The following is a 25,691-nucleotide window of genomic DNA, read 5'->3' on the forward strand; positions in this document are numbered from 1 at the left end:
GTGCTTATGTGACTACTCTTCATGCAAGCATATTGGGGAGTGCCAACCATGGCTTGTGGCACCATTATGAGTAGTATTGAGGTGGATCCTCATAGGCTGTGCCGGTCCTGCCGAGGACGTGTACTAAGGCATCAACATGTAAGGAATATAGGGAGTGGACATCCTCCCAGTAACGGTTGTTCAACAGGAGTAAGAAGGCCAAAAAAGGGAGCTTTGAACTCTTCTTGGTTACCTCATACAGAGGACGTTCCACTAAGAATGGTGGTTGGTTGATGCCTGGGCAATCAAAGGGTAAGGGAGATTCCGTTGATACACATAGTGGAATTTTGATGCCTCTTTCCATGAGCAACTTGGCTTCTTGTCTTCTTTTCTTTCCGAGATGTGGCGTCCTGCAGTTGTTATGGCCTTGCTTGGGCATCACAGGTTCCCCTTTGGAAGATTTATTTTTTCTTTATTCTAAAAACACTTAAAGATATTATCTTGCAGGCCGTTGATACAAGTTTCCTTACATTTGGGTATACAACACTTGAACAGAATTTCAAGTGTAAAACTGCAGGAAAACATTGTAACATAGCAGAACAACACTATTGTTCACCAGTTTTTTTTATCACATTTTACTTTAGATGTTTTCTTCAAAGTACATAAAAGTTTTTCAGTATATTTCTCAAATGGTCACTTGAAATTCAACGCTATATGCATATACGAGCAACTCGATAAAAGTTTTACGGCTAGCTTGAGCTGTTACCAAAATATATCATTATAGTAAAATGCTTAAGGTTAGTATGATTAGGAAATATATATATTTTAAAATTTCTCATATCTAACAAAAAAATACTGATTTTCATTGGTTTTGGATAGTTTTGGTAATGCTTTAATTTTTGAAATTGATAGGCTTTAATTTTGTTTGATATGCTCCTTATACCTTATATACCGGTTGATTTCCAGCAAATATCATAAGTGCTCAAAACATATGAATATTACAGTAAATATATGACACCTTAATTTCTAGTCAAATAAGTGATCCATATATTTTTTCCTTATTTTCTATGATTTGAAGTTGTAGAATTCTTCTAGCAGCAGTGTGAGCTCTCTTGGCAAATGACCTGGGTAGACTAATTCAAGTATGGTCTGAAGACCTTTATTTGATCTAAGGTTTAAGTCCTCGGAGAAGTGTGAATGAAGTTTAGATAGTAACATTCTATCCTCTGAAGTGTCCGGATACTTGGGATCTCACCCAACTCTGCTCCTTTCTGAAGGAGCCTGGGACATTCCCTATGCAAACTTTTCGACTCTGAGGAGAGCGTGAGCAAGAGGTTGAAAGAAATTCAATGGGTGACAAATGGTAGTTGTCAAAATGAAATACCACCATGGGGGATCTAGAGCAGCAATAGGTTTGGGGACTAGGAAACCGATGTTGACGGTCATGTGTCCGACGGGTGCAGTAGTTAAGTCATAGAGATAAACCTGTCAGTCAAGATCATGATTTCGGACTTATGTGTGTGCAATGTATTTCTTGCAGGCATAAGGTATCTTCCTAAGGAGATTCCTGCAATGCGTTCTATCCTACAGGAATGATTGTAGGTGAGGCAAAATTTTCTAATGAAGCACGGAATGATGAAACGCGTCTAGTGAGGGCGCGAATAGGTGAAGCATGTGTGGGTAGTGTGCAAATAGGTGAAGCACATCTGATTCAGGTGTGTAATGATGAGTTGCCAATAGGTGAAGTGCATCTTGGTAGTGCGTGAATAATTAATGTGTGTCTGGAATGAGCGTGTAGGGATGAGGCACATCTTGATAGCGAGCATTTAGGTGAGGCGAATCTTTGTAGTAGGCGATTAAGTGAAGCACGTCTTGGTAGTGGGCTATTAGGTGAGACGCTAAATGGTGATGAGCATCTGGGCAGCTCGCGAATAGATAGCTAACACCTGGGTTGAGTGTGCAAAGGTGTGGCGTATCTGAGTTGCGTGTCTGGTTAACACACAGCTGGGTGAGGCGCATGCGGGGTAACTCACCTGTACCCAACCTCTCACAGGTTGAGTGGTTTCCAGCGTGGGGTTTGGGGAGGTACCCTGTGCTGGTGATACTCTCGCTACTACTACAGGCTCAGCAGAGGAGGGCTTGTTCAGTGGACACTGGTCTTTTAGTTTAACCCATGCACTCAGAAGATCTAGTGCACTCAGGAGGGCTAGCACGCTCAGAAGAGCTAGTGGGCTCATATCTGTACACACGTTTTGAGAGACATGTTACTTGTCAACACAAGACTCAATAGGAAAAGCCCACTTCTCATATACAGGTAGCTTATGCATACAAGAGGAAGGGTGAGTGGGACACATGCTAAAATTAACCATGTCTCTAGTCTCATGAAGTAACTCTGAGACTGTTGTGATGAAGAGTGACTTTGAAGTGGAAAAGCCAAAGGTATCCATCAGAGAAGCAGAAAACTCTTGTGTGCTTTCTTTGAAGCCAGTGCCATAACTGACAACTCCATAGAGTGGGTGGGGGGGGCCTTGTAGTCGGAAGGAGGTACATAAAACTCACACGTTGTTAGCAACCTTTGAATTAAACGATGATGAAGCCTCCCTCTGTTACTCTAGGGGAAACAGGAATATCTTCTGGTCTTAAAACTTGGCTTTTAATGAAAGGGCCACCACTCTTTTCCATTCGGCTTCCAGAGGAATCCGACTGGCAGCGGTTGGAAGGAAGCATACTAGGCGTCAGAGGAAGAGGTCAGCATTTCTTTGAATTTAAGGATGACTCCAAAGAGGAAGAATCACTTTTGAATGTCTTCTTCCTCTTCCTGCCATCTCTCTTAACGAGAGAATGCCTTCATGAAGTTATTTAGCTTCAGTATGGTATGTCCTTTCCATACTGAAGCCTTGTGATGTTCAAGATGGCTCTTGAACTGGGTAATTTTTTCTTTTCCTCAGTTTGACTCTAAATTTCTCTCATCCTTTCCAGACGACTAAAATCATTGGCTGCAACACCACATGCACTGACCGAACAGCCTTTACAACGTTTGCAACACTTACGAATCCGAGATCTCTGCACAAATAGCCTTTATCAGAAATATCTAAAATATTTTATATATATAAAGATAATTATTTTCCACAGATGTTTTTTTATATATATTACAGTTTATATTATTGCTACCTCCTCCTTCCCACATATCAATGGTCTGCAACCTTGCAGTCAAAACAACTCACAATTGACAAAATTATTCAGTGGGCTGATATGAATGGGTTCAAGTTTTCGACAAGCAAAACTTCTGTTTCCCATTTTTGTCGTATTCCGAGAGTACATCCAGACCCTAATGTGTCCATCAAAGGTAAACGGATTCCATGTGCAAGTGAAGCAAAGTTTTTAGGCTTGATTTTTTATTGTAGGTTGACATGGGTTCCTCACTTAAAATCATTAAAAGCAGAATGTCTTGATGTCTTGAAACTTCTAAAAGTTTTGTCCCATACATCATGGGTGTAGACTGCAAAACTATTTTAAAGTTATACAAGGCCTTAATTTTTTCAAAAATTAGTTATGGGTGTGAGATATATTCCTCAGCCACCCCAAGTCGACTAAAAGTTCTAGATTTTATACATCATACTGGTATCAGATTGGCAACAGGAGCATTTAGAACTTTGCTATTCCAAGCAACCTTGTTAATGCTGGAGAACTACCGTTAGATATTTACCGAAAGTCGTCTATTATTCGGTATTGTTTTAGGTTGCAAAGAACTCCTAATTCTTTAGCCTGTTACACTGCAAGGTTTGTGAAGCCCTCAACATATTTTGAGATGCGCCAAAAATCCCTTCAACCTTATGGTTTTAGGGTGAAACAACTGATAGACAGTCTTGTTACAGATAGAAGTAAGGTGCTTCCAATTAAGATATCATCAATGCCTTCATGGGAATTACCAGAGGTATGTTATTGTAAATATTATTATTGGAGTTAAAAAGAATATGACTGACATAGAAGCCAGGTCTCTTTTATGGAGCATGTTGCAGAATATAAGGAATCGACTTCTAAATATACTGATGGCTCCAAATCCGATGTTGGTAATGGATTTGGAGTATATAGTAATGCTTTTAATTGTAGAGGTGCACTTCCTCTAACAGCTTCCATATTTACGGCCGAACTATACAGCATACTAACCGCTACCGAGAGATTAATGTTACAAGAGGAGGGCAATTTTATGATTTTTAGTGATGCAAGAAGTATCCAACAAGTTTTAGAAGTTTTGAGTCCCAATAATCCTTTAGTTTTAAAATTTTGGAGTGGCTTTTATATATTGGTATGAAATGCATAACAGTTCGATTTTGCTAGGTTCCGGCACACATATGTGTCTGGAAATGATAGGGCAGATTCACTGGCGAAGAATGCCGCAGCTGATTTGCTACCAAGAAGGTATTCCATTCTCAGTAATGATTTTTTACCTACAATTAAGAACTTTATTAGTAATAATTAGCAACGGCATTGGGATGGTTTACTTGAAAACAAGATGAGGGAAATAAGTAATGTTATATCTCCTCGGCGGTATAATGGGATGCCCCGAAAGTGGATGACTACTCTTTGTCGTCTCTGCATTGGCCACACTCTGCTAACACATGAGTTTTTGCTGGCTGGCCAGATTAACCATATTGTGACAACTGTTCGGTACCATTGATAGTAAGGCATATGTTAACCGAATGTCCCACATACAATAGTGAGAGAAATAGATATCTGTTTGAGAGTCGAGGTGAGGATGGCAGGTTCATCCTTGCCAAGATTCTTGGACATGATGTGTCCTATTATGCTAGTGATATTTTTAGTTTTATTTCAGAAACAGGTCTTCTGAAAGATATCTAACTTGTAAAATGACATCTTTTCTTCTATGGTTTTAATTGAAAATTCTTTTATTTATTTTTTTAATGTACAATAAACGATATGTCAGGATGCCAGAAAACCCCAAATCAATCAATCAGTCAATCTCAGTCCCATCAAGTGGGTTAGGCACATACTTGAGTCACTCTTGTTATAGTGGTACAATCCATTTGTGGTAGGGTAGAGAGTGGACATTTGGAAAGCGGCTTTTACAGGTGTCATTGGTGGAGAAGATAATTCCTTCTTTGGGATTTCAGAAAGTTTTGATATATTCTTCCTTTTAAACTTATTCTTTTCCATTTGTTCTTTTTTAAAATTTTATTATTATTCCCCACCAACCCCTCCCCACCTAAAACTAATGAGTACTATTAATGTTCTCCATACCCCTGGACCAAATGGCGAACCTCAGACACTAGTGACGATCCCTGTTCGTATTGATAAAGAAAATTCTGCTGACGACCTCAGAAATAAGAAAAAAAAAAAATCCTCCAACAATACTACTTTGTCTCGTGTCGTTACACTGGCACCTTTTGTTCTCTCTTCCCTAGGGACCCCAAAGGGCTAAAAGCCTTAAGGGTAAAAATAAAGATATGAGATTTCTATATTGCATAGGTATTTCCCACAATATGAATTATGAAATATTTTACGTTATAGAATATTCTCGGAAAGTTGAAAGGCTAAAATTGCTCTCCTTAAAATAAAGAATAAAGAAGCACAAGGTATTTTTATTGTTAAGGTATACCACCTTTAAAATATTTCTAACTCATAATTTAATTTGACTTTGTGCCCAAGGACACTAATCTCCAAGGATAGGAAAAGACGTTCCCTCTAGAATTGTTGCTGAACCAGTCTGCCATCAAGCTTCCTACAGTAAACTACAAAACAATATGATCAGAGGCTATGAGTGAGTGAAGGAAAAATGTAGGTACAGTTTAACAAGGTAATTTAAAAAAAAAAATATAGCCATGTATTGCTAGGTAAAGCAGTCACTGAAACATATGCAGTGCTGCAAACTATTTTAGCATCATCTCATCTGATGTAATTGGAAGGGTATCTCTACACCCGACTTTTAACCAAGCAAAAGGTATAATTAATTGTAAAGCTCGATATGAGTTCTCAAAGGGGGAAATACTAAGGAGGTGTCATGTCAATATATATTAATTTAAAAAGCTGAAAGGAATCAATGATGCTAACTGTGTAGTGCTTAACTCACCTTATCTGCCAAACTATATCAAGATCTGCCATTTGAACAATACTCTTAAAAAATTACCTCCTCTACCTATCCAATGCTAGGAATGCTATGATTTTGGACATCTTGATATAATTATGCACTAACGACCAAAGATGTTTCTAGTGGTCCAATAACCATGACTTCACTGGAGATTGTTTAGAAGACAGATTTTGTTTTCATTGTGAAGGAGCTCACTCGCCAAATTCAGGACAGTTTCCTAAATAGAGAAAAGAACTATACAAAAATAGTAAATAAAGAAATAATAACCTTTGGTGCAGCAAGGAAAAATCTTATGGGTGGTAATAATGTCCAAGGATAAACTTACTCAAGATTTTTTTCTCATCCACGCGATCTACCTTCTAGTTCCAATACTGTCCGTACTTCCATAGTCCTAATTTACGGAATAATGGTCAGTCGACCTCCTGTGCATCAAATCACACAAAACTATTTAACTCCAGTACCTCTACCATTACTCCAGAAAGTTCAGCTAGACTCATGTATCCCCATAGTGTGAGTAAAGATTCTAGAAATACACGAACTCAGATTCCTATATAGAACAGGTTTGACATACTAAAAACTTCTAATACCTCCAAGGTTACAGAGATTTCTTTTGAGGTAAAGATGGATGATCCTGTACCTATGAAATCTAAATCAGAGAGTAAAATAGAGGAACTAGAAAACGGAACACCTCCAAAAACACAAAAGAAAATAATGAAGAATGTGTGAGTTAGCTTGAAGAGACGACTTCTGAATTTTCTATAAAGATATTAATTCTAATAGCTAAAAACGGGAAAGGTCCCAATAACCCAACAATTATAGACCAAATTGTCTTACAAACTATGTTTGCAAATTACTGGAAAAAATGGTAAATCATAGTCTGAATTGGTGGTCACGTTGTGGTAAAATTTTATCAGTCTGACAATTTGGCTCTCATTTCGAGCAATCAGACTTAGAATATCTTTCTCACTTGGAAAATTATATAGGTAGAGGTTTTGAACGAAACTAATTCACAGTAGCCCAGAAGGCCTTCGATATTACTTGGAGACATTCAGTACAAAAGTCCCTGCATGATGATTGTTTTCCAGGGCACCTTCCAATTTCTATTAGAAATTTGATTGGTGGAGGAACCTTCTAAACTTGTGTAGAGAATGTTTATTCCGAAAGTTAAAACTTAGATTATGGTGTACCACAGAGGAGTGTTTTAGGTGGACTCCCTTTGCATTGGTAAATAATAGAATGAACCAGTGAGTGCAAAGTAGTTTATACGTGGATTACTTTTCGATATAGTACTCTTCAAAACCTCCAGTAGAAGAATAGAAGGTAGGACTGTGTCTGCATAATAAGAAAAAAAAAAAAAACTCAAGCAATAATGTTTTATAAGAATACTAGATGGAAACAAAACCACATTAGGCAACAATCAAATTCAATTATTAGATAAGGTAAAATGTTTAGGTCTAATATTTGATACTCGCCTCATTTGGAAAGTTCGTGTATTTTACATCAAATCCAAATGGAATAATGCTCTAAATTTTAAGAAATAGTTGTCTAATACGATATGGAATGCTAAAAATCAACTTTACTGATAGTATATGAAGCATTAGTGTTATCGGGGAATGGATTATGGTAGCCCAATTTATTGCACTTGAATATAGTAATCAATTTGTAGTCTGAGAGACTTTCGGATACGAAGAGCAGACAATTAATGAAGAATGGTGTGATATTAAGAACGTATATCAGTCAGATGGTTATGAAGTTTTGGCACATGCAGTTCCAAGAAAAAACCGTATGGATATCAAATGATACTTGGGATGCCATAAACAGACGTAAAAGACAGACATTTATTACTGAAAGTTTTCAAGGAAGTAATGAAAATTACAAGGTACAGCATGCCAAGTATTCCGGTATTGATAGTGAGGTTAAAAGAAAAGCCAGGAATGACTGGCGAGAATAATTAGACAGGAAAGCAGATGATGCTAACAAAAAAGACATCCATTTTAGACCAAAGCCACACCCTAGGCTTTGGTCTAAAAATTGATCATGGAATTGTTCATAAAATATCTACTGAGGCAAAGAAGAAACACATTCCTAGCATAAAGGCAGATGGATATGTTGTAACATAAGAAAATGAAGTAAGGCAACGTTAGATTGAATACTTTAGTGACGTCTTGAATAGACGATATGAAAGCAATAACTGGATAGATATACTTGAAGCTGAGAAAGACCTAGATGTGGCCATAAATGAATTTAGTATATATGTAGTCAAAGCTATCCTTAAAAATCTCAATAGCTGGAAAACCCCAGTTTACGATGTTCTAGAGGCATCACACATACTTCATTAGTCATGGAAACATGTGTTTATTGTAAAGAGATTAGAGAGAAAGATTGATGAAAAGCTGAGAGATGAACAAGCAGGATTTAGAAAAAGGCATTACTGACCAAATATTCGTTTTATAACATGGTGTTCAGTAATGGGTAGAATATAGAAATCCACTTTTGATGGCATTTCTGGACTATGAAAAAGTCTTTGATAATGTACGCCAGCCAATTTTCTTTTGGCAAGTCCTGCGTTAATATGGAATTCCTCTTAAATATGTGAATATTTAAGTCTGTTCATGACCATAGAAAGTGCAAAGTTAATGTTAGTGGATTCCTATCAAATGAATTTCCAGTGACTGTGGAGTACTCCTATGAAATGTGTCATCACCGATGTTCTTTATCCTCCTCATGGATTTTGTAATACATAGAATAGTTGGGGATGGTGGAGAGGATTGGAGTGGATTGGTAACAGGAAATTAGCTGGCCTAGAGTATGCTGATGACGTTGTCCTTGTTAGCAGAACACCATAGAACTTTAAAAGCTTGCTTACAGGACGCATGAAATATCACATGGGGTTGGGCTTAAGATAAATAAAAGAATGACAGAGATGATGAGAACGGAATATGTAATGGAAAATGAAATATCATTGGAATGATAAAGAATTAATGAGGTGGAATCATTTAAATATTTAGGAACTAAGATCTCTACTGTAATACATTATCTTTAGAAAAGGAGTTTTATGAATGATTGAAAAAAGAAATTCAGACAATGGCTAGGTTAAGTAATATTTGTAATCAAATCTCCTGAAATTACATATAAAAATCTGGCAATATATGAGCTTAGTGAGATCGGTATTACTCAATGAACATGCATCGTGGTATGACAATGAAACAATATCCAACAGATTTTGTAGATTTGAGAACAAAGCCCTCAGAAGAATATTAGGATTTGAATGGCTGGACAGGATTAGAAATGCAACTATAAGAGAGACTACTCAAGTGCCATATATGGATGATACCATGGTAAGGGGTAGATGGAGATGGTATGGTTTTGGCATGCTCTTTTTAGTCCACAAGAGAGATTAGTTCACCAAACTTTCAACTGGGCTCCACAAGGCACTAGAAGAGCTGGAAGACCCAGGCCTACATAACTGTGGACTATGAAGCGTGAAGTAGGCGATGATGAATGGAGAAGTATTGATATTAAAACTCAAGATGACTGGTGAAATCTAACCGAGGATCTTTGCGTCAATAGGCGTAGGAGGAGATGGTAATGAGCCCAATATATGGCTCTGGATATGAAACTACTTTAAAGTCTTTAGATCCGATACACACTCAAGGTCTCAGAGCATTTTGCAAAGCCTTTAGGTCTTCCCGAAATATCTCAGTGCTATGTGGAAATGGGGATTCACTCTTGTTCCTATATCGAGATTTTGCAACCATACGCTGTGCACTAAAGATTCTATCCACTAATTCTCCGACAAAGAAATTATTCAACCTGAGAAATATTCATAAGCAATCATGTACCACCATTCCCAAAAAGAGTAAAGAGGTTAATATAATCTACCAACATCAGATTGAGCATTATCCAACCATATCTCATTCCTCCACATTGACCTTTAAAGAAAACCAAAATATGCTCTCAAGTTTATTATCTGTCAAAAGAATGTAATTTTACTCCTAGTCACCATAAACAATACGTCTTGGAACATAGTGAAATGATAGTTATGGGTCTAGTTTGAAAGGGTGCTGGTTGTTCTACAGTGTCCTCAGACAAAATTGGCCAGCTCTCATTACCCAAGAAGCACCAGTATTAACCTCCTAATTATCAACCATGATATCATCAATTGACATTATTAAACCTATTGATGACAGGGCGAATCATAAGTTGTGATTCATACTGATTCGAGAAGTGTCGTTGAATCCATACTGAGTATTGCTAATAAGAATCAATTAGTTTTGAAAATCAAAGAGCTCCTTGTCAAATTTTAATCATGTTGGGTGTAAGTAGAAATGATAGGATTATGGGTGATGAAAAAGCAGATGTTGCAGTTAAATCCCCAATCAATTTACTAAAGCAAGCTTTACACTACCTGCAAAAATTATATAACCCACGTGAAGCATTCCATACTTACAAAATGTGAAGGTCAGTGGAATTATGAATCTTATAGTAATAGGCTAAAAGAAATAAATTCCGTTTTTTCTTTAGGGGAATCATCATGTAAAGAGAAAGGAAGACATAAGTAATTTTAACCAGATTGTGCATGTCACACAAAACTTACATATGGGCATTTTATGTGCACACCCCGTGAAGCAGTACAAAGGTGCAATGAGTGAAACTGTATTTTAACCATAATATATGTTTTTATTAATTGGAAAGTTTTGAAGAGAGAAGGAGACTTGTGTCTTGGTGAGAAGAGTTTTATTGACCATTTATTAGACTTAAAATTTCTTTGTTATTAGGATTTTAAATGGTTGTAGAAACAGGTTTTATAGATGAAAATAAGTTTTTCTATTTATCACACATTTTACCTTATAATTTATTTACTTGTTATCCAATGTATTTGATATATTTTTTCTATTTCATTAATTTTTTATAGTAATATGAAAAAATAACTTTCTTTTTAATGTTAATCGAGCTAGCTGTGTAACAGTCGAGTTTGGCTCATTGAGCTAGTTAAGCTCCCCTTTGATAATACTAATAATGATAATCTTGCAATATGCTAGACAATGGGAGGTGACTGCTCCTGACACTTTTCACAAGGATATTCCTGTCTGAAGAAGTTTTCTCTGCAAGCAGGGAACAACAGGTGGAGATCCTTTTCCTTTTCACAGATAAACGTGCTGCCACATTCTCCTGACACTCACGGGCATGTCCGCATATATGCAGCATCCTGAGAAAATTCTTGCTATCACGCTGCAAAGGAAAACAGAAATAAATCAATATGACAAAACTCAAACCAATGGAAGAAAGTTTGTTCTCACTGACGGCTGAATTCAAATTGAGTGCTTAGTGAGCATGCAGGTGGGTTGGGGCTTCCCCCTGCTCCCGACGCCACCTGTTTATTCTTAATCATAAAAGCTTAACTGCTGCATAATCCAGCTTCGCTGATATTCCATCCTATATAAAGGATAAATATTTGTATTTGTGCCGGAATAAACTTGCGAACAAATTTGCTTGCCACCAAGTTCGTGCTTGAATCGTGTAGCATATGAGAATTGTGTATATACAGATATGAATAATGTAATTGTTGAAATTTGCTTTTTCCATTATTTGAATGCGTATAGAACTGATTATTATTTTGATAACTTTTCCTGGTATTTGGGTGTTATATTATATTAGTAGTAAGCATGTAACTACAGTACTGTATAATTTTTTCTATATGGCTTCTAACTATGGTAAATCCAGATGAACAAGGAAATATACTGTAATTAATTTACTTATTTACACTACTACTACTACTACTACTACTACTACTACTACTACTACTACTACTGGATTTATATATATATCTTTATTTCAGATTTGTACAAGAGTCCTTCAAGATGAATGCTGATCCAGGTGTGTCTGAACAGAGTAAAAGTGAACCGATATCCAAGAAGATCAAGTGAGTACTTTATGATTAAGTGGTTATGAAATGTAAAATCCATCCGTAGACAAGGATGGAGATGCAGTTACAGTACGTACTGTACTCAATTTCCAGTTTTTTTTTTTTTTCTGCATGTTCAGTCTCTGTACTAATAGATGATTTAATTGTTAGCCATCACTTGTCATGCTTTTATAAATAAAACAATGTTTACTTTAAAAAAAAGGAAAACAGCAAGTTTATATATACTGCAGTCAATAACAGTACAGTAAAAGGGGTTTAGTATCATGCTGGGATGGTTATTAGCTACACGTTAGTAGATAGACAAAAATTTAATATTAGTAGGAGAGTTTTAATGTAAATATGGATTTGGTCAAGATAGAATTCGGTATGAATATAATTTGTGCCTATGTGTCATATGATCCCTTGTCCTTTAATTGAGGTTGTTTTAGCATGTGATGAAATTATTCGTTAAAGGGGTGCAGCGACGGGCTCCAATCCCATTTCATCTGGAGAATCCTCACTTTTTTTCAGCTGCTATCAGTTGCACATGTACAGACAGCTCCTAGAAAAACTTTATGATTTTCTTTCTCTTTCAGGAAGCGATGAAATGAGAGCAAGAATTTTGTGTTTGCTAGAGGAAGGGAGTTTGTTGCAGCCAGTTTATTTTTAAACCGGTTGTGGACCCTCATTCACTCTATGCTTCTTTTAAGGGATTCAATTGTTCGCAGTCATCTCCGTGTCCCGAATGTAGGTCATGGCCTATGGTGCAGTGGTAGGCATACGCCCTGAAGGGAAAAAAGCGAACGGAGCCTATTTCATGATCGGGCTGGGCAATGCCAAAAAAATCTCTGGTGAAGTATTTTGCTGCTCCTGTCTTCTGGCCAGGGGCTGCTACTGCTACTGACGTGGTTATGCATACATCCCTGGATCGGTACCTGGGAGTACACTGTGGATTTCAGGAAATCTTGTACCTTTATCGGCCATCTTTTCAGGTTTTGCTGCTGTGTGGGTAACCTCTAGTCTTTGTTGCTCTCCTTCAGGGGCTGGCAACTCTTTGGCTGTGGCCATGAGGACTATTGATGAAAAGTTTGATCTAAGAAAGTCTTTGGTCTTCTTTATGTCTTTCAAGTAGTCGCTCCATTACTTTGTTGAAGGTGTTGGTAGCTAAAGGCTACTTCTCCCCCAGTACCCCCTGTGCTTTTAACTATATCTCAATTTCTGGCCATAAGCCCATCATTTTGGGAGGATGATTCCATATCTTCTTGGTCTCAATTCTAGCAGGGAGGTTTAACTTACACCTCTATCTCTGTATCTGATTTGGTGCTATCCAGTGGGTAGGTTATGGAGTGGACTATCTGGGAAGTATATTCTCGCTGCATCGATAGTGGAGGACACTAATTTACTTTTACAACGTATTATGCTTTCTTAAAATTCTTTCACAGTTAAGCCAAAACAATCAATTAATCAGCTAACAAATAATGACCCCTGGTTTATGGATTCTACTTTTGGGCTCAGGCCATGTCATCCTGATGGAAGGGTTCCTTTAGGGAGCCTTCTAAGGGATATTTGCTACAGTGATACTCCCAGAGAAATAACCGAAGGTCTCCAGGATTCTAACTCCTGGCGCAAGTATCCAATTAAGGATATCTCATAATATCAGGGGACGTATTTTTATATACCACACATAGCAATCTTCACCCCGAATAGATTTAACTCTTTGATGTAAGGGGAAAGAGTGGCAAAAGAAGGGGCTGCCAATCTAGGTACCCGGTGGACCTCTTTCCCCATTACTACTACGATACCATTCCTTTTCTAGTAGCTCTCTAAGCAAGTTGCGCTCCCGTGTTAACCCGGTGTTTTTTTACAAGTTATTGGCATATTCATCAAGCAATCTCCAGCATTTTTATCCTTTGGAAAGTTGAGTATTAATTCTTTCCTGTGTATAATATTAGTCTCCCTTTTCACAGTTAAATTTCTATAATTTGAATGTATTTGGGTGAGCATTGCCCAGAATCGGAGGCAGCCATTTTACGACTGCAGTCGCCCGTTACTATTGCATTTTATCTAGTCAGTAGGGTGACATTTACCGGTATTAAGCTATAATGTTAGCTATTTAGGCAAATTATACAAGTAGTGATCTTGCATACAAGAATTTTATTCCTCTTCCGATTATGTGATTTTACTGATCATATGTGGCTGGAGCCTCGGTGGTACCAACTACCTTGGCCGGGGATCCTACCAGAGCGAGATTACTCTCGCTCATATATACATTAGTGAACTAATCCCCCGCCTTTAGACTCACCTTATCGTTCCTTATTGATTCGGATGAGAATTTACATTCTCTTTAATCTATATACATTCTCTCTCAGAGAAAAGAGGCTAAACCCTTTCTCCCTTCCTGAGTGCCTCTGCTACAGGCGGCAACCACTGTCTTTCTTCATTGCCGTCAAGTAGAACTGAGTTCTTGCCACCTCCGGCTTTGATTTAGATAATGACTAACTCAGGGTGCCCTTGTCTTGCAGCCGACGATGTCGCCAGCAAAAGAACCATGTTTCCTCTGCTGCCAACGACGTTGTCAGCCCAGGAGGCCATGCTTCCTTAGTACACTGTTGAAAGTAGGCAGCATACTTTCCGCCACCTCTCATCTCTTTGAACTATAAGACCATTTACCCTTCGCCCTTCTGTCCTTTAGTGACGTCATAGCCGTCACAATACTCTTTCACTGGTATTCTGACAGTCATCCCGGCTTGGTAGGTTGACTGCGTTACCGGCTGGTACCCTGGCATTAGCAGTTACTTCAGCCGTCTCAGCCCCCTTCCCCCTTACTTCCTTCCTGTGAATCTTATTGGGGGAAGACTGAGACGGCTCCTTACGGCTGCCAGTGGGAAACCTAACATACTATGGGAAGTCCTCAGCCCTCTCTTGGACTGCCATACACTTTATTGCCGCCGGCAGCAGACCTTTTGTGGATGGGTGGAAGCCAGAATCAGATAGATTCTTACCCCTTCCATTAGAACTCTCATTCTGGCAAGGAGACAGTAGGCGGCCTGATAGTCCTCCTACTCTTCCAGTTGTTTTGTTAACCATAATAGTAGAAAACTCTCCTTCCTCAATACTTTTTCTCTCCCTATCAGTTAGTGCCATCAGGTACTAACCTAACCCCGGCAGTGCCGCCTGCTAAACTACAGTATACAACTATGCAATAGTACACATGTTTTCTAACATACTCTGTGTTTCCTGTTGCAGTCAGTTATTGGGACCACGATTTTGTGTTGAGGCTGAGTACTCCCTCAACACCCAGATGGTTTTTTTCGATCATCAGGACCCTAAAAATTCACCGATCAGTGTTAATATATAGTACAGGTAGATAATGTTGGTATAGACACATACTAACTCTAACTCTAGTTCCTAGAGTTTTTTCCTACCTTGTATTCTCCTTACCAGGGAAACTAAATATTGTTACTAACGGAGGTCTCAGCAATGGCCTGGGAGAGGAAGCACAGATATGTGTCTTTTCTACTTCTTTTCAAGATTACTATCCTAAGCTACCATAAACAATAGTAATTAATATTGTTAATAAAAATTTTATGCTTTTATATAGCTGATATTAAAAAAATAAATACACATTGAGCCCTTTTTCCTTCCTTTGCAGGAGGAGCCAATAGAAAAGTGTGCAGCCTTATCCTGCAACCACAAAGGCAAAGACTTTTGTGGCCAAACAAAGTGCAGGACTCATGCCCCCTGCTGCATCGTGTCGGGAGTTCTCAAGTACTGGGACCCGAAGGGTTGTCCAACCTGTTCGACCCTGCTGGCTAACGGCTTCGGAGAACCTCCCTCAGACAACATAGAGACTAGGGATACAGCGAGGGAGACCCTTCGCAAATGGGTAGGAAGGTTCCAGAAGAACTCTCAGGGATGGTACTTACTCAACGACTCCCTAAGTTACCTACTAGTAGTTCCCCAAGGCTTTACCAAACGTGGTGGTGCCTCAGGAACAGGTCCAGTCTCCCCTCATACACCTGAAGATCGACACGGACATAGATAAGGCACTGGAAGGCATGGATATCCACTAAGAAAGGATGTCAGAAGTGTTCATTGACACTAAGAAGGACCTACTGTAAGGTGGCCCTGAAGAAGACGTGGAACATCCACAAGTGGAGGAAGAAGGATCAGTTTCAATGGCAACTGAAGACCCTCAGTTCACTGTGACGGCATACCAACCTATGCCGTCACCTCATTCAACCAAACTCCACAACCAGTTGCACATGCCGAAGAGAACGAAGCGATCCTAACTTTGATTCAACGGATGATGGAATTATTCCAAAAGGAACAAGAGACGATGAGGGAATCACTCAGGCAGCAGCAGATACTGTTGCAGGAGAGGGCGGACCGCCCTGGATTTACCAAGGGCTCCACTAAGAAGCCCCTTAAAGTGTTGGATCTCCCTCACCGCTCCAAAACTAACCCCTGGAGGTATGCGGAGCATATGCCCATGATGAATGGGAAGCTATTCGTCTCGGAGAAGTTGGGGACCAAACTGGTTGAAGATCTTGAGTTCTGTCCTAACTTTTCAGCTTACCCAGACTGTTACGTGAGACTGCGGGATGAACATGCAGCCCGTGAGGAAACGGTACCCAAAGAGGTCATTGTCTTTGAGCATGACAATGCGCAAGCCACCCTCCTGAAAACCTTGAAAGGAGCCGGGTGCACCAACTACAAAGTCTCAGCACTGAGTAAGAGACATCCCACCTTTCTTGCCCCCTCCTCCATCTCTTTACCCCTTCCGGAGAAAGCACTAGACTTTGCCATCAAGGCAATCGATGACGGCAAACCCTGCACAACCCAAGAGAAATGCAAACCATTCTCTCTAGCACTACCTACCTGCGAGGAGAAATGGGAGGATGTCCACCTAACCTTCTCCGTCTCTAAGTTGGATCCAGAAACAGCAGGCCAGCAGTTTAATGAGAACCTTCCAAAGTTGCCAGACCATCATCTGAGGAGGGAGCACGAGACGAAGGAGTGTACCAACCGTGTTTCACACAATTGTACATAATTCCTTTTGTATATATTATGCTTGTATCTTCGCTCTTCCCTCGCACTAAAACGAACATGAAAATTCATGTCTGGTTTTTCCTCTGTAATATTGTCTGTCTTGTGAACTTGTTATGTCCTGTTGCCTTGAGGTTTTGTATATAAGGAGAGTGTTCTACAATAATATAACTCAGTCGATTGCTTCCTGCCTTTGAGTTCACAACCCTCTCTCGGCTCCGTCACATTGGTGACCCCGGAAGTCGACTCGCTCCCACTGCCTTCCACCCCCACCTCCCTCGCCCCTCCATCGTTAGTACTATGGCGGACTCTACTACAGCAGTTGGCGCTGCGGCCGCCCCATTGAAACTTTCACCGTTCGCCAGGGGAGAAGCATTTGCTTGGTTTCAGCGCGCAGAAGTCCAGTTTCGCATCAATGGCGTGACTCGCTCAACCACCAAAGCAGATTATGTTCTCGCGGCGATACCCAAGGACACCTTCCCGGAAATATCCGACTGGCTTTGTGAACAAGGAGACACGCCAATAGCGTATGACGCCCTCAAAACATACCTTCTGCAGCAGTACTCGCCGTCGCCAGCCGCCCGTGTAGCAAAGCTTTTTCAGCTCTCGCAACAACCGTTGGGTGACCAAAGGGCTTCGCTTGCCCTCAGGGAAATGATCAGTATCGCACGCATTCAACCTGCCGCAGACGGCTCTCCTCGTGAGGTGAACCTACTTCGTGCCCTTTGGATACGCCGTTTACCCGGACCTATACGCGCTGCCATACCCGATGTCGATAGTTTACCCATAAAGGACTTGATGACCAAAGCCGACGCCCTTATGGACAGCCACTTCAAGACCTCCATCAACGCCTCCACCCCTGACGAAGAGGATCCCTATTCAACGTCAACTGAAGCTGACATGAATGCCGTAGGACATACATGCCCACACCGTGACGTACCGAAGCAGAGACAAAGTCGCCCACCACCCACCAATCGCTCGTGCCCCAACAAACGACTTCTACAGCCACTTACTACCTCCCATCCGCCGCAGTTTTGCTACTACCACTTCAGATTCGGGGCAACTGCGAAGAAATGTGCCGAGGATTGTCAGTGGCCAAAAAACGTGTAAGTAGGCCATCGCTCGTGGCGGTGGCCTCCCGTGTTTCTAATCTTTTCTTTTTACAGGATGCAGGAACGGGCGTGCGATTTTTGGTAGACACGGGTGCTTGTCGTTCTCTTTTGCCAAGGAAACTCTTCAAGACACGACGTAGTCTGTCTACATCTGCCGACGTCCGCTTGGTAGCTGCCAACGGATCTGCGATACCCACCTACGGTTACGAGAACCTCACATTATCGTTCGGAAATGGTAAATTCAATTGGAAGTTTCTCGTTGCTGACGTCACCATGCCAATCCTCGGTGCGGATTTCCTCTCTCATTTCCACCTTCTGGTCAATGTCGCCCACCGACGATTGGTCAACGCAGACTCGTACTTGTCGACACCTCTTCAAACCGCCCCCTCTAACCTCGCTCTCACATTAGCGCACCCACGGATGCCTACGCCCACCTCCTCACGTCGTATCCGGAAGTTTTCCGTCCAGAACTTCGCCAAACGCCCACGGTTCCTGCCAAGCACGGTATTTATCACCATATCAAGACGACGGGACCCCCAGTCTTCGCAAAATTCAGACGTCTGGCACCGGAACGATTGGCAGCCGGCAAACAGACGTTCGCCGAAATGGAGGAAATGGGCCTTTGCCAAAAGGCCTCCAGCCCATGGTCGTCACCCTTACACATCGTTCTGAAGAAAGACGGCTCCCTCCGTCCGTGCGGGGATTACAGGCGCCTGAACATGCAAACAGAACCGGATCACTACCCCCTCCCAAACATTGCCGACGTGACCTCCTACCTGCACAAAGCAAAGGTTTTCTCTACACTCAATCTCCTGAAGGGGTATTATCAGGTGCCAATGAACCCAGAAGACATCCCTAAGACTGCCATCACCACTCCGTTTGGTACATACACCTTCAATTACTCCTGTTTTGGCCTTCGTAATGCTGAGGCCACGTTTCAACGTCTCATGGATGGCATCTTAGGGGACCTCCATTTCTGTGTATGTTATGTGGATGACATACTTGTGTTCTCCTCCTCAAAAGAGGAACACCTCCGTCACCTGCGCATCGTGCTCGACCGCCTGCAACAAAACGGCCTTGTAGTCCGGTACGACAAGTGTACCTTTGGCGCCAACGAAGTATCATGAAACCGCATCACTCCTGAAGGTGTCCACCCCCTCCCTGAGAAGGTAGCAGCCGTTCAGAACTTCCCCGTGCCCTCGACCGTCAAAGCTCTGCAGGAATTCTTGGGCATGATCAACTATTATCACCGTTTTCTGCCAGCCAGTGCCGCCACTCTTGCTCCCCTCTACGCCTCCCTCAAGGGCAAGCCGAAGGACCTGAAGTGGGGTCCCCTTCAAGAAGCAGCCTTCTACAATGCAAAGAAGGCCCTATCAATAGCTGCGGCTCTCACTTTTCCTATCCCACACGCCCCTATCCTTCTCTCCACCGATACCAGCGACGTCGCTATTGGTGCAGTACTCGAGCAGGTGGTCAAAGGCTCGCCCCGCCCATTGGCCTTCTTCAGCAGAAAACTGTCCAAGGCAGAATCGGGTTATTCTACCTTCGATCGAGAATTGCTGGCGGTGCACTTGGCTGTCCGTCACTTTCGCCATTTCTTAGAAGGTACGCCCTTCGTCATTCGCACAGACCACATGCCTCTGGTGCATGCCTTCACTCGACAGTCTGACGCCTGGTCCGCCCGTCAACGTCTTCATCTCTCCGCCGTGGCTGAATACAATTGCACCCTCCAATACGTCCCTGGGAAAATGAATCCCGTTGCCGATGCCCTGTCAAGTAACACGTTGGCTGCCGTTCAACTGGGATTGGATTACAACGCCCTGGCTGAAGCCCAACGACAGGATCCAGAGTATCAAGCTTGTAGGACATCCTGCACGTCCCTCCGTTGGGAAGACTTTCCCCTCGAAGACTCCAACACCACCCTCCTCTGTGACGTCAGTACTGGTAGACCGCGACCTTGGATTCCTGCTTCCATGCGCCGACAGGTGTTTGATTTCATTCACGGCCTTTCACATCTCTCGTGCCGTTCTACTGCACAGCTGCTGAAGGCAAAGTTCATTTGGCACGGCATTTCTAAGGATGCTAAGGATTGGGTCCGCGCCTGTACTTCTTACCAAACTTCCAAAGTACATCGACACACGGATTCAGGAGTGGGCACCTTTCCTCAACCTCAGCGTCGTTTCGCACACATTCACGTCGACGTTGTAGGCCCCCTACCCACATCACAAGGACATCGTTACCTGTTTACCGTCATCGACCGCTCCACTCGTTGGCCTGAAGCCATTCCCATGGAAACTGCAACGTCCGCCTCATGTACATCTGCCTTACTCTCTGGATGGATTTCAAGATTCGGTATCCCTGAGCATATTACTTCTGACAGGGGAACCACTTTCACCTCTCAATTGTGGATGTCATTAGCGAATCTCCTGGGCATCACCCTACATCAGACAACGGCCTACAACCCCGCTGCCAATGGAATGGTTGAACGTTTTCATCGCACCCTCAAAGCAGCTTTGATGTCCCGCTGCAAGGATTGCAACTGGTTTACTCAGCTTCCCTGGGTCCTTCTGGGACTAAGGACCACTCTTAAAGACGCCCTCGACGTCTCGGCAGCTGAAATGGTGTATGGCGACCCGTTGGTCGTCCCTGCCGAATTTTTTCCTTCTACAACCTCCTCCGACGATCTCCAGCGCATACGTCACGTCGTGGGAAAATTTACTCCGTGCCGCCAGACTTACAAGCCCCCAGCGAAGCATCACATACCAACGGACTTGCACTCTGCAACGCACGTCTTCCTGCGTAACGACACCAGCAAGCCACCACTAACGCCCCCTTACACAGGCCCTTTCCTTGTGATCCGACGCAGTCCGAAAGCATTCCTCCTAAACATTCGGGGCAAAGAAGACTGGGTCTCCATTGATCGTCTAAAACCTGCTTATCTTCTGCCAGATGACCCGCCTGCAGTTCGCCTCTCTAGATCAGGGCGCCCTATTTAACATGTACAGTATGTCATTTTTAGGGGGGAAGTCATGTACCAACCGTGTTTCACACAATTGTACATAATTCCTTTTGTATATATTATGCTTGTATCTTCGCTATTCCCTCGCACTAAAACGAACATGAAAATTCATGTCTGGTTTTTCCTCTGTAATATTGTCTGTCTTGTGAACTTGTTATGTCCTGTTGCCTTGAGGTTTTGTATATAAGGAGAGTGTTCTACAATAAAATAACTCAGTCGATTGCTTCCTGCCTTTGAGTTCACAACCCTCTCTCGGCTCCGTCACAGGAGAGACTTGCGGCCTCCCTTTCTCATCAGAACTGCCTGGAAATGAGTGCTGGTCTACAGAACGCCCCAGAAATGGTCATTTTCCTGGCTAAGTCCCACATGGGTATCCTTGTGAAAGACTTATAGGCTTTCCTCAGAGTGAGGAGAGCAATCAGAGAGTTCGTTTTGGCCTCAGAAACCATGAGACACGAACCAAGGAAGCTGATTACCTTGAGCATCTGGGGTAAACTGGTCCAAGATATCATAGCCAGAATAGCCACGGAGAACAGGAACCGTCTCCAAAAGTGGGGCATGAGCTCAAAGAGGAAATCTTCCTCGGACGGAGGTCCTCAGCCCAATAATAAAGAGGTAAGGAGACCACACAGACTTGCATAACTGCTGGCCGTGACTATGACCACGATGCCTCAGACCACTTTCCAGATGGTCCCTCAACAACTGGTAGCCCAGTCGCCAGTGTTTAACCCTAACTTTGAGAGGCAGTCGACTTCCTTTTGCCCTAGGCAGAAAGAAAAAGGCCCTAAGAGAAGTTCGCCCAGAGGTAACTCCTCTCGTGGCCGAGGAGGACGTGGTCATGGAAACAAATCCGCAGGACGCCCCATGCAAAGAGGGGCCTCAGGTAGGAGGCAGACTGTATCAATTTCGGGATCGCTGGACCTTCGATCCCTGGGCCCATAGCCTAATAACGAATGGACCTGGGTGGAAATGGAACAGAACACCCCATTTTCCAGAATTCTTCCAACACTCCTCCTACTCGTTAGAAGAATATACCTCAGAACTCTTGAACAAGAAAGTAATAAGGAAAGCGAAGTCCATCAAATTCCATGGAAGGCTGTTTTGTATTCCCGAGAAAGACTCAGATAGACTCAGAGTCATTCCAGACTTGTCTCCACTTAACAAGTTCATCGAAAACAACAAATTTCGTATGCTTACTTTGCAACCCATAAGGACACTTCTACCAAAAGGGGCGTATACAGTCTCAATAGACCAGGCAGATGCTTACTGGCATCTTCCAATGAGTATCCCTTTCTCCTCCTACCTAGGATTCAAGCTACAGAAGAAGTGTGTCTTCAGAGCAATGCCCTTCGGACTGAACAAAGCCCCAAGGATATTCACGAAGCCAGCAGACAGAATCGTCCAACAGCTACACTCCGAATGAGTTCAAGTAATAGCATATCTATAATGATTGGCTGGTATGGGCAACATCCAAGACTACTTGTCTGCAGGCAGCCAACAAGGTGATCCAGGTCCTGGAACACCTGGGCTTCAAGATCAATCGCAAGAAGTCTCGCCTTCCTCCAGCTCAGAAGTTCCAATGGCTAGGAATCCAATGGGACTTAAAGTCACACCACCTCTCCATTCCATCCAAGAAGAGAGAGATAGAGGGATCTGTCATGAGACTAATCCTTCATAAGAGGATTTCAAGATGCCAACAGGAAAGAGTATTGGGCACTCTCCAGTTCGCAGCAGTGACAGACCCGGTGCTAAAAGCACGTCTAAAAGATGCGTCAGGAGTCTGGAGAAGATACGCATCAAATGCTCAAAGAGATCAACAAAAGTGGACCCCGACCCTGTTGCGCACACAGTTAAGCCCGGGGTTAACAGCTAAGACCCTAGCACAGACAATTTCCCTGCAACCACCACAACCATCAATCGTGATACACTCGGACGCCTCCTCGGAAGGATGGGGAGGCCATTCTCACGAGAGAAAAGTGCAAGAGAATTGGTCGCACCAGTTCAAAACCTTTCATATTAACGTTTTGGAAGCTCTGGCAGTTTTCCTGACGTTAAAGAAACTATCCCCTCGCAGAGCCATCCACATCAGATTGGTCCTGGACAACAAAGTGATAGTAAAAAGCCTAAATTGACAAGGCTCAAGATTGCCTCACATCAACCATGTGATATTCACCTTCTACCTGGCAAGGAAGAAGGGATGGCACCTATCAGCAGTTCACCTACAAGGGTTCCACAACATGACAGCAGACGCTCTATACAGGCAAAAGCCTATAGAGACAAAATGGTTCCTAGACGCAGACTCATTCTCCCTCACCTTGGAAAAAGTACCGGAACTGCAGACTGACCTCTTCGCAACGAGCGACAACAAGAAACTACCTCTTTATGTAGACCATCATATGGACCCTCAAGCAGAGGCGATGGACACCATGTCCCTCGACTGGAACAGGTGGAATCGCATTTACTTGGTTTCCACCAACCAATCTCCTGCTAAGAGTCCTCGACAAGCTAAGATCCTTCAGAGGGACGGCAGCAGTAGTGGCCCCCGAGTGGCCCAAAAGCAATTGGTTCCCTATAGTTCTTGAGTAGAAACTGAAGCTGTTTCCTCTGCCGGATCCAGTATTATCTCAACTGGTCCAGAAGTCAACTGTCTACGCTTCATGCTCGAGAACCAACAGCTTACATCTCATGATTTTCTCGCCATAGCGGCGAACAAAAAGTTTGGAATCTCGAAGGATAAGGTTGACTTCATTGAAGAGTATAAGTCAAGTTTGACTAGGAGACAATATGAATCGTCATGGAAGAAATGGGTTTCCTTTGTGAAAACAAGGAAACCGACAGAAATATCGATAGATTTCTGTCTCACATTCTTCATAATCCTTCACGAACAAGGCCTGGCTTCTACTACGATTACCTCGTGTAAGTCAGCCCTGGCTAGACCACTTCTGTATGCCTTTGGAATGGACCTCTCTAGTGAAATGTTTAATAAGTTCCCAAAAGCATGCGCTAGACTTAAACCATCAACCCAACCAAAGCCCATCACGTGGTCCTTAGACAAAGTCTCGCATTATGCTTCGAACCTAAACAATGAGAATTGTACTGTAAAGGATCTAACACAGAAAGTAATTTTTCTGTTTGCAATAGCCTCAGGGGCTAGAGCTAGTGAAATAGTGGCCTTATCTACAAACGAAGGCCATATTCAGTTCCTAGTAACAGGAGAACTGAACTTCTTTCCTGATCCTGCCTTTCTTGCCAAGAATGAGCTACCCACTAAGAGTTGAGGTCCTTGGAGAATCTGCCCACTGAAGGAAGATACTTCTCTGTGACCAGTAGAGTTTCTTAAAGTCTATCTTCGAAGAACTTCAGACTTCAAGGGAAGACAGCTCTTCAGAGGCGAAACCTCAGGATCAAACCTATCCCTAAGACAACCGAGACCGAAGCTCACCTACTTTATTTGCAGAACAGATCCTGACAGTACACCCGCAGGTCACGATCCGAGGAAAGTTGCTTCTTCGTTGAACTTCTTTCAACATATGGACTTTGAAAAACTCCGCTCATACACTGGGTGGAGATCATCCAGGGTCTTCTACAAACACTATGCGAGTACAGGAATTAAAACATTTTGTGGTGGCGGTGGGTAGTGTTATAAAACCCGTCGTCTAGTGCTGCAATGAACAGTGAACGGTTTTGGGACTTTACAGTGCATCGGGTGCATGAGTACACTTAGTGAATGTTTGCTTCACAGTGTTTATGCATTCCCAAAATCTGTACAAGTCAGACATATTTGGTTTCACATCACCATTGAGTGGCATTATTCCAATAATGCAATTACATATTTTTTCTACAAGAGAAAATATGGACCTTGATGTGTTTTAATGCTGGATCAGATTCATACTCTATTGTAACTACATTTGATAATCTAGTTGTAAAGTAAAAATACTAAACGTATTTGCGTCTTATTACTGCTATCTCAGTTAGAGACAAATAAAACATGCTAGAGTTTTAATTAAGCCTTAGAAGGGCCCAGAACTTAAAATCAGGATACAGATTTCCAAGGTAAGTGAAAGGTAATCTCTAAAGTTTTACCTTCCGTTCCTGAGGAAATTCCAACCTTGAATCCTTATTGTCGATGTCGACACTTTCCCTGCAGGGGATAGGAAGCACTAAACCAGTTCCAGGCTCAGTGGAAATGACAGTCAAGTGGAATTTCCCATACAGGTCTAGCAGACCAGATAAGGAAATCCATTCAAGGTAGAAGGCAAATACACAAACCAACAGCTATAAAAATTTCAAGTTATTTTTCTAGTATGCTTCCATCAGGACAACATGGCCTGAGCCCAAAATAACGATTTTGAGCAAAGCGAAAAATCTATTTTTGGTGAGAGTGCCATATCTTCCTGATGGACCCACCCTTTGCTGACCCCTCCCAAAATTACTCTATCTGCGTCTATTTCTACTTAACAATAAGAAAAGGAATGGCGTCGTAGTAGTAATGGGGAAGGAGGTCCACTGGGTACCTAGATC

The 25,691-nt window shown here is 42.2% G+C and overlaps 1 protein-coding gene across 4 annotated transcripts in view; it reads left to right on the plus strand.

Annotated features, from left to right (window-relative positions):
* LOC137628810 (uncharacterized) overlaps positions 1-25,691 on the plus strand; it is a 474,142-nt gene that overhangs the window by 105,861 nt on the left and 342,590 nt on the right. For all 4 annotated transcript variants that reach the window (XM_068360046.1, XM_068360048.1, XM_068360044.1 and 1 more), the window contains one exon: positions 11,925-12,008. In XM_068360046.1, coding sequence (XP_068216147.1) covers positions 11,947-12,008 — 62 coding nt within the window. In that variant the 5' untranslated portion in view covers positions 11,925-11,946. The remainder of the gene's footprint in view (positions 1-11,924; positions 12,009-25,691) is intronic.

The sequence above is a fragment of the Palaemon carinicauda genome, chromosome 36 (genome assembly GCF_036898095.1).
Source record: "Palaemon carinicauda isolate YSFRI2023 chromosome 36, ASM3689809v2, whole genome shotgun sequence".
Classification (NCBI taxonomy): Eukaryota; Metazoa; Arthropoda; class Malacostraca; order Decapoda; family Palaemonidae; genus Palaemon; species Palaemon carinicauda.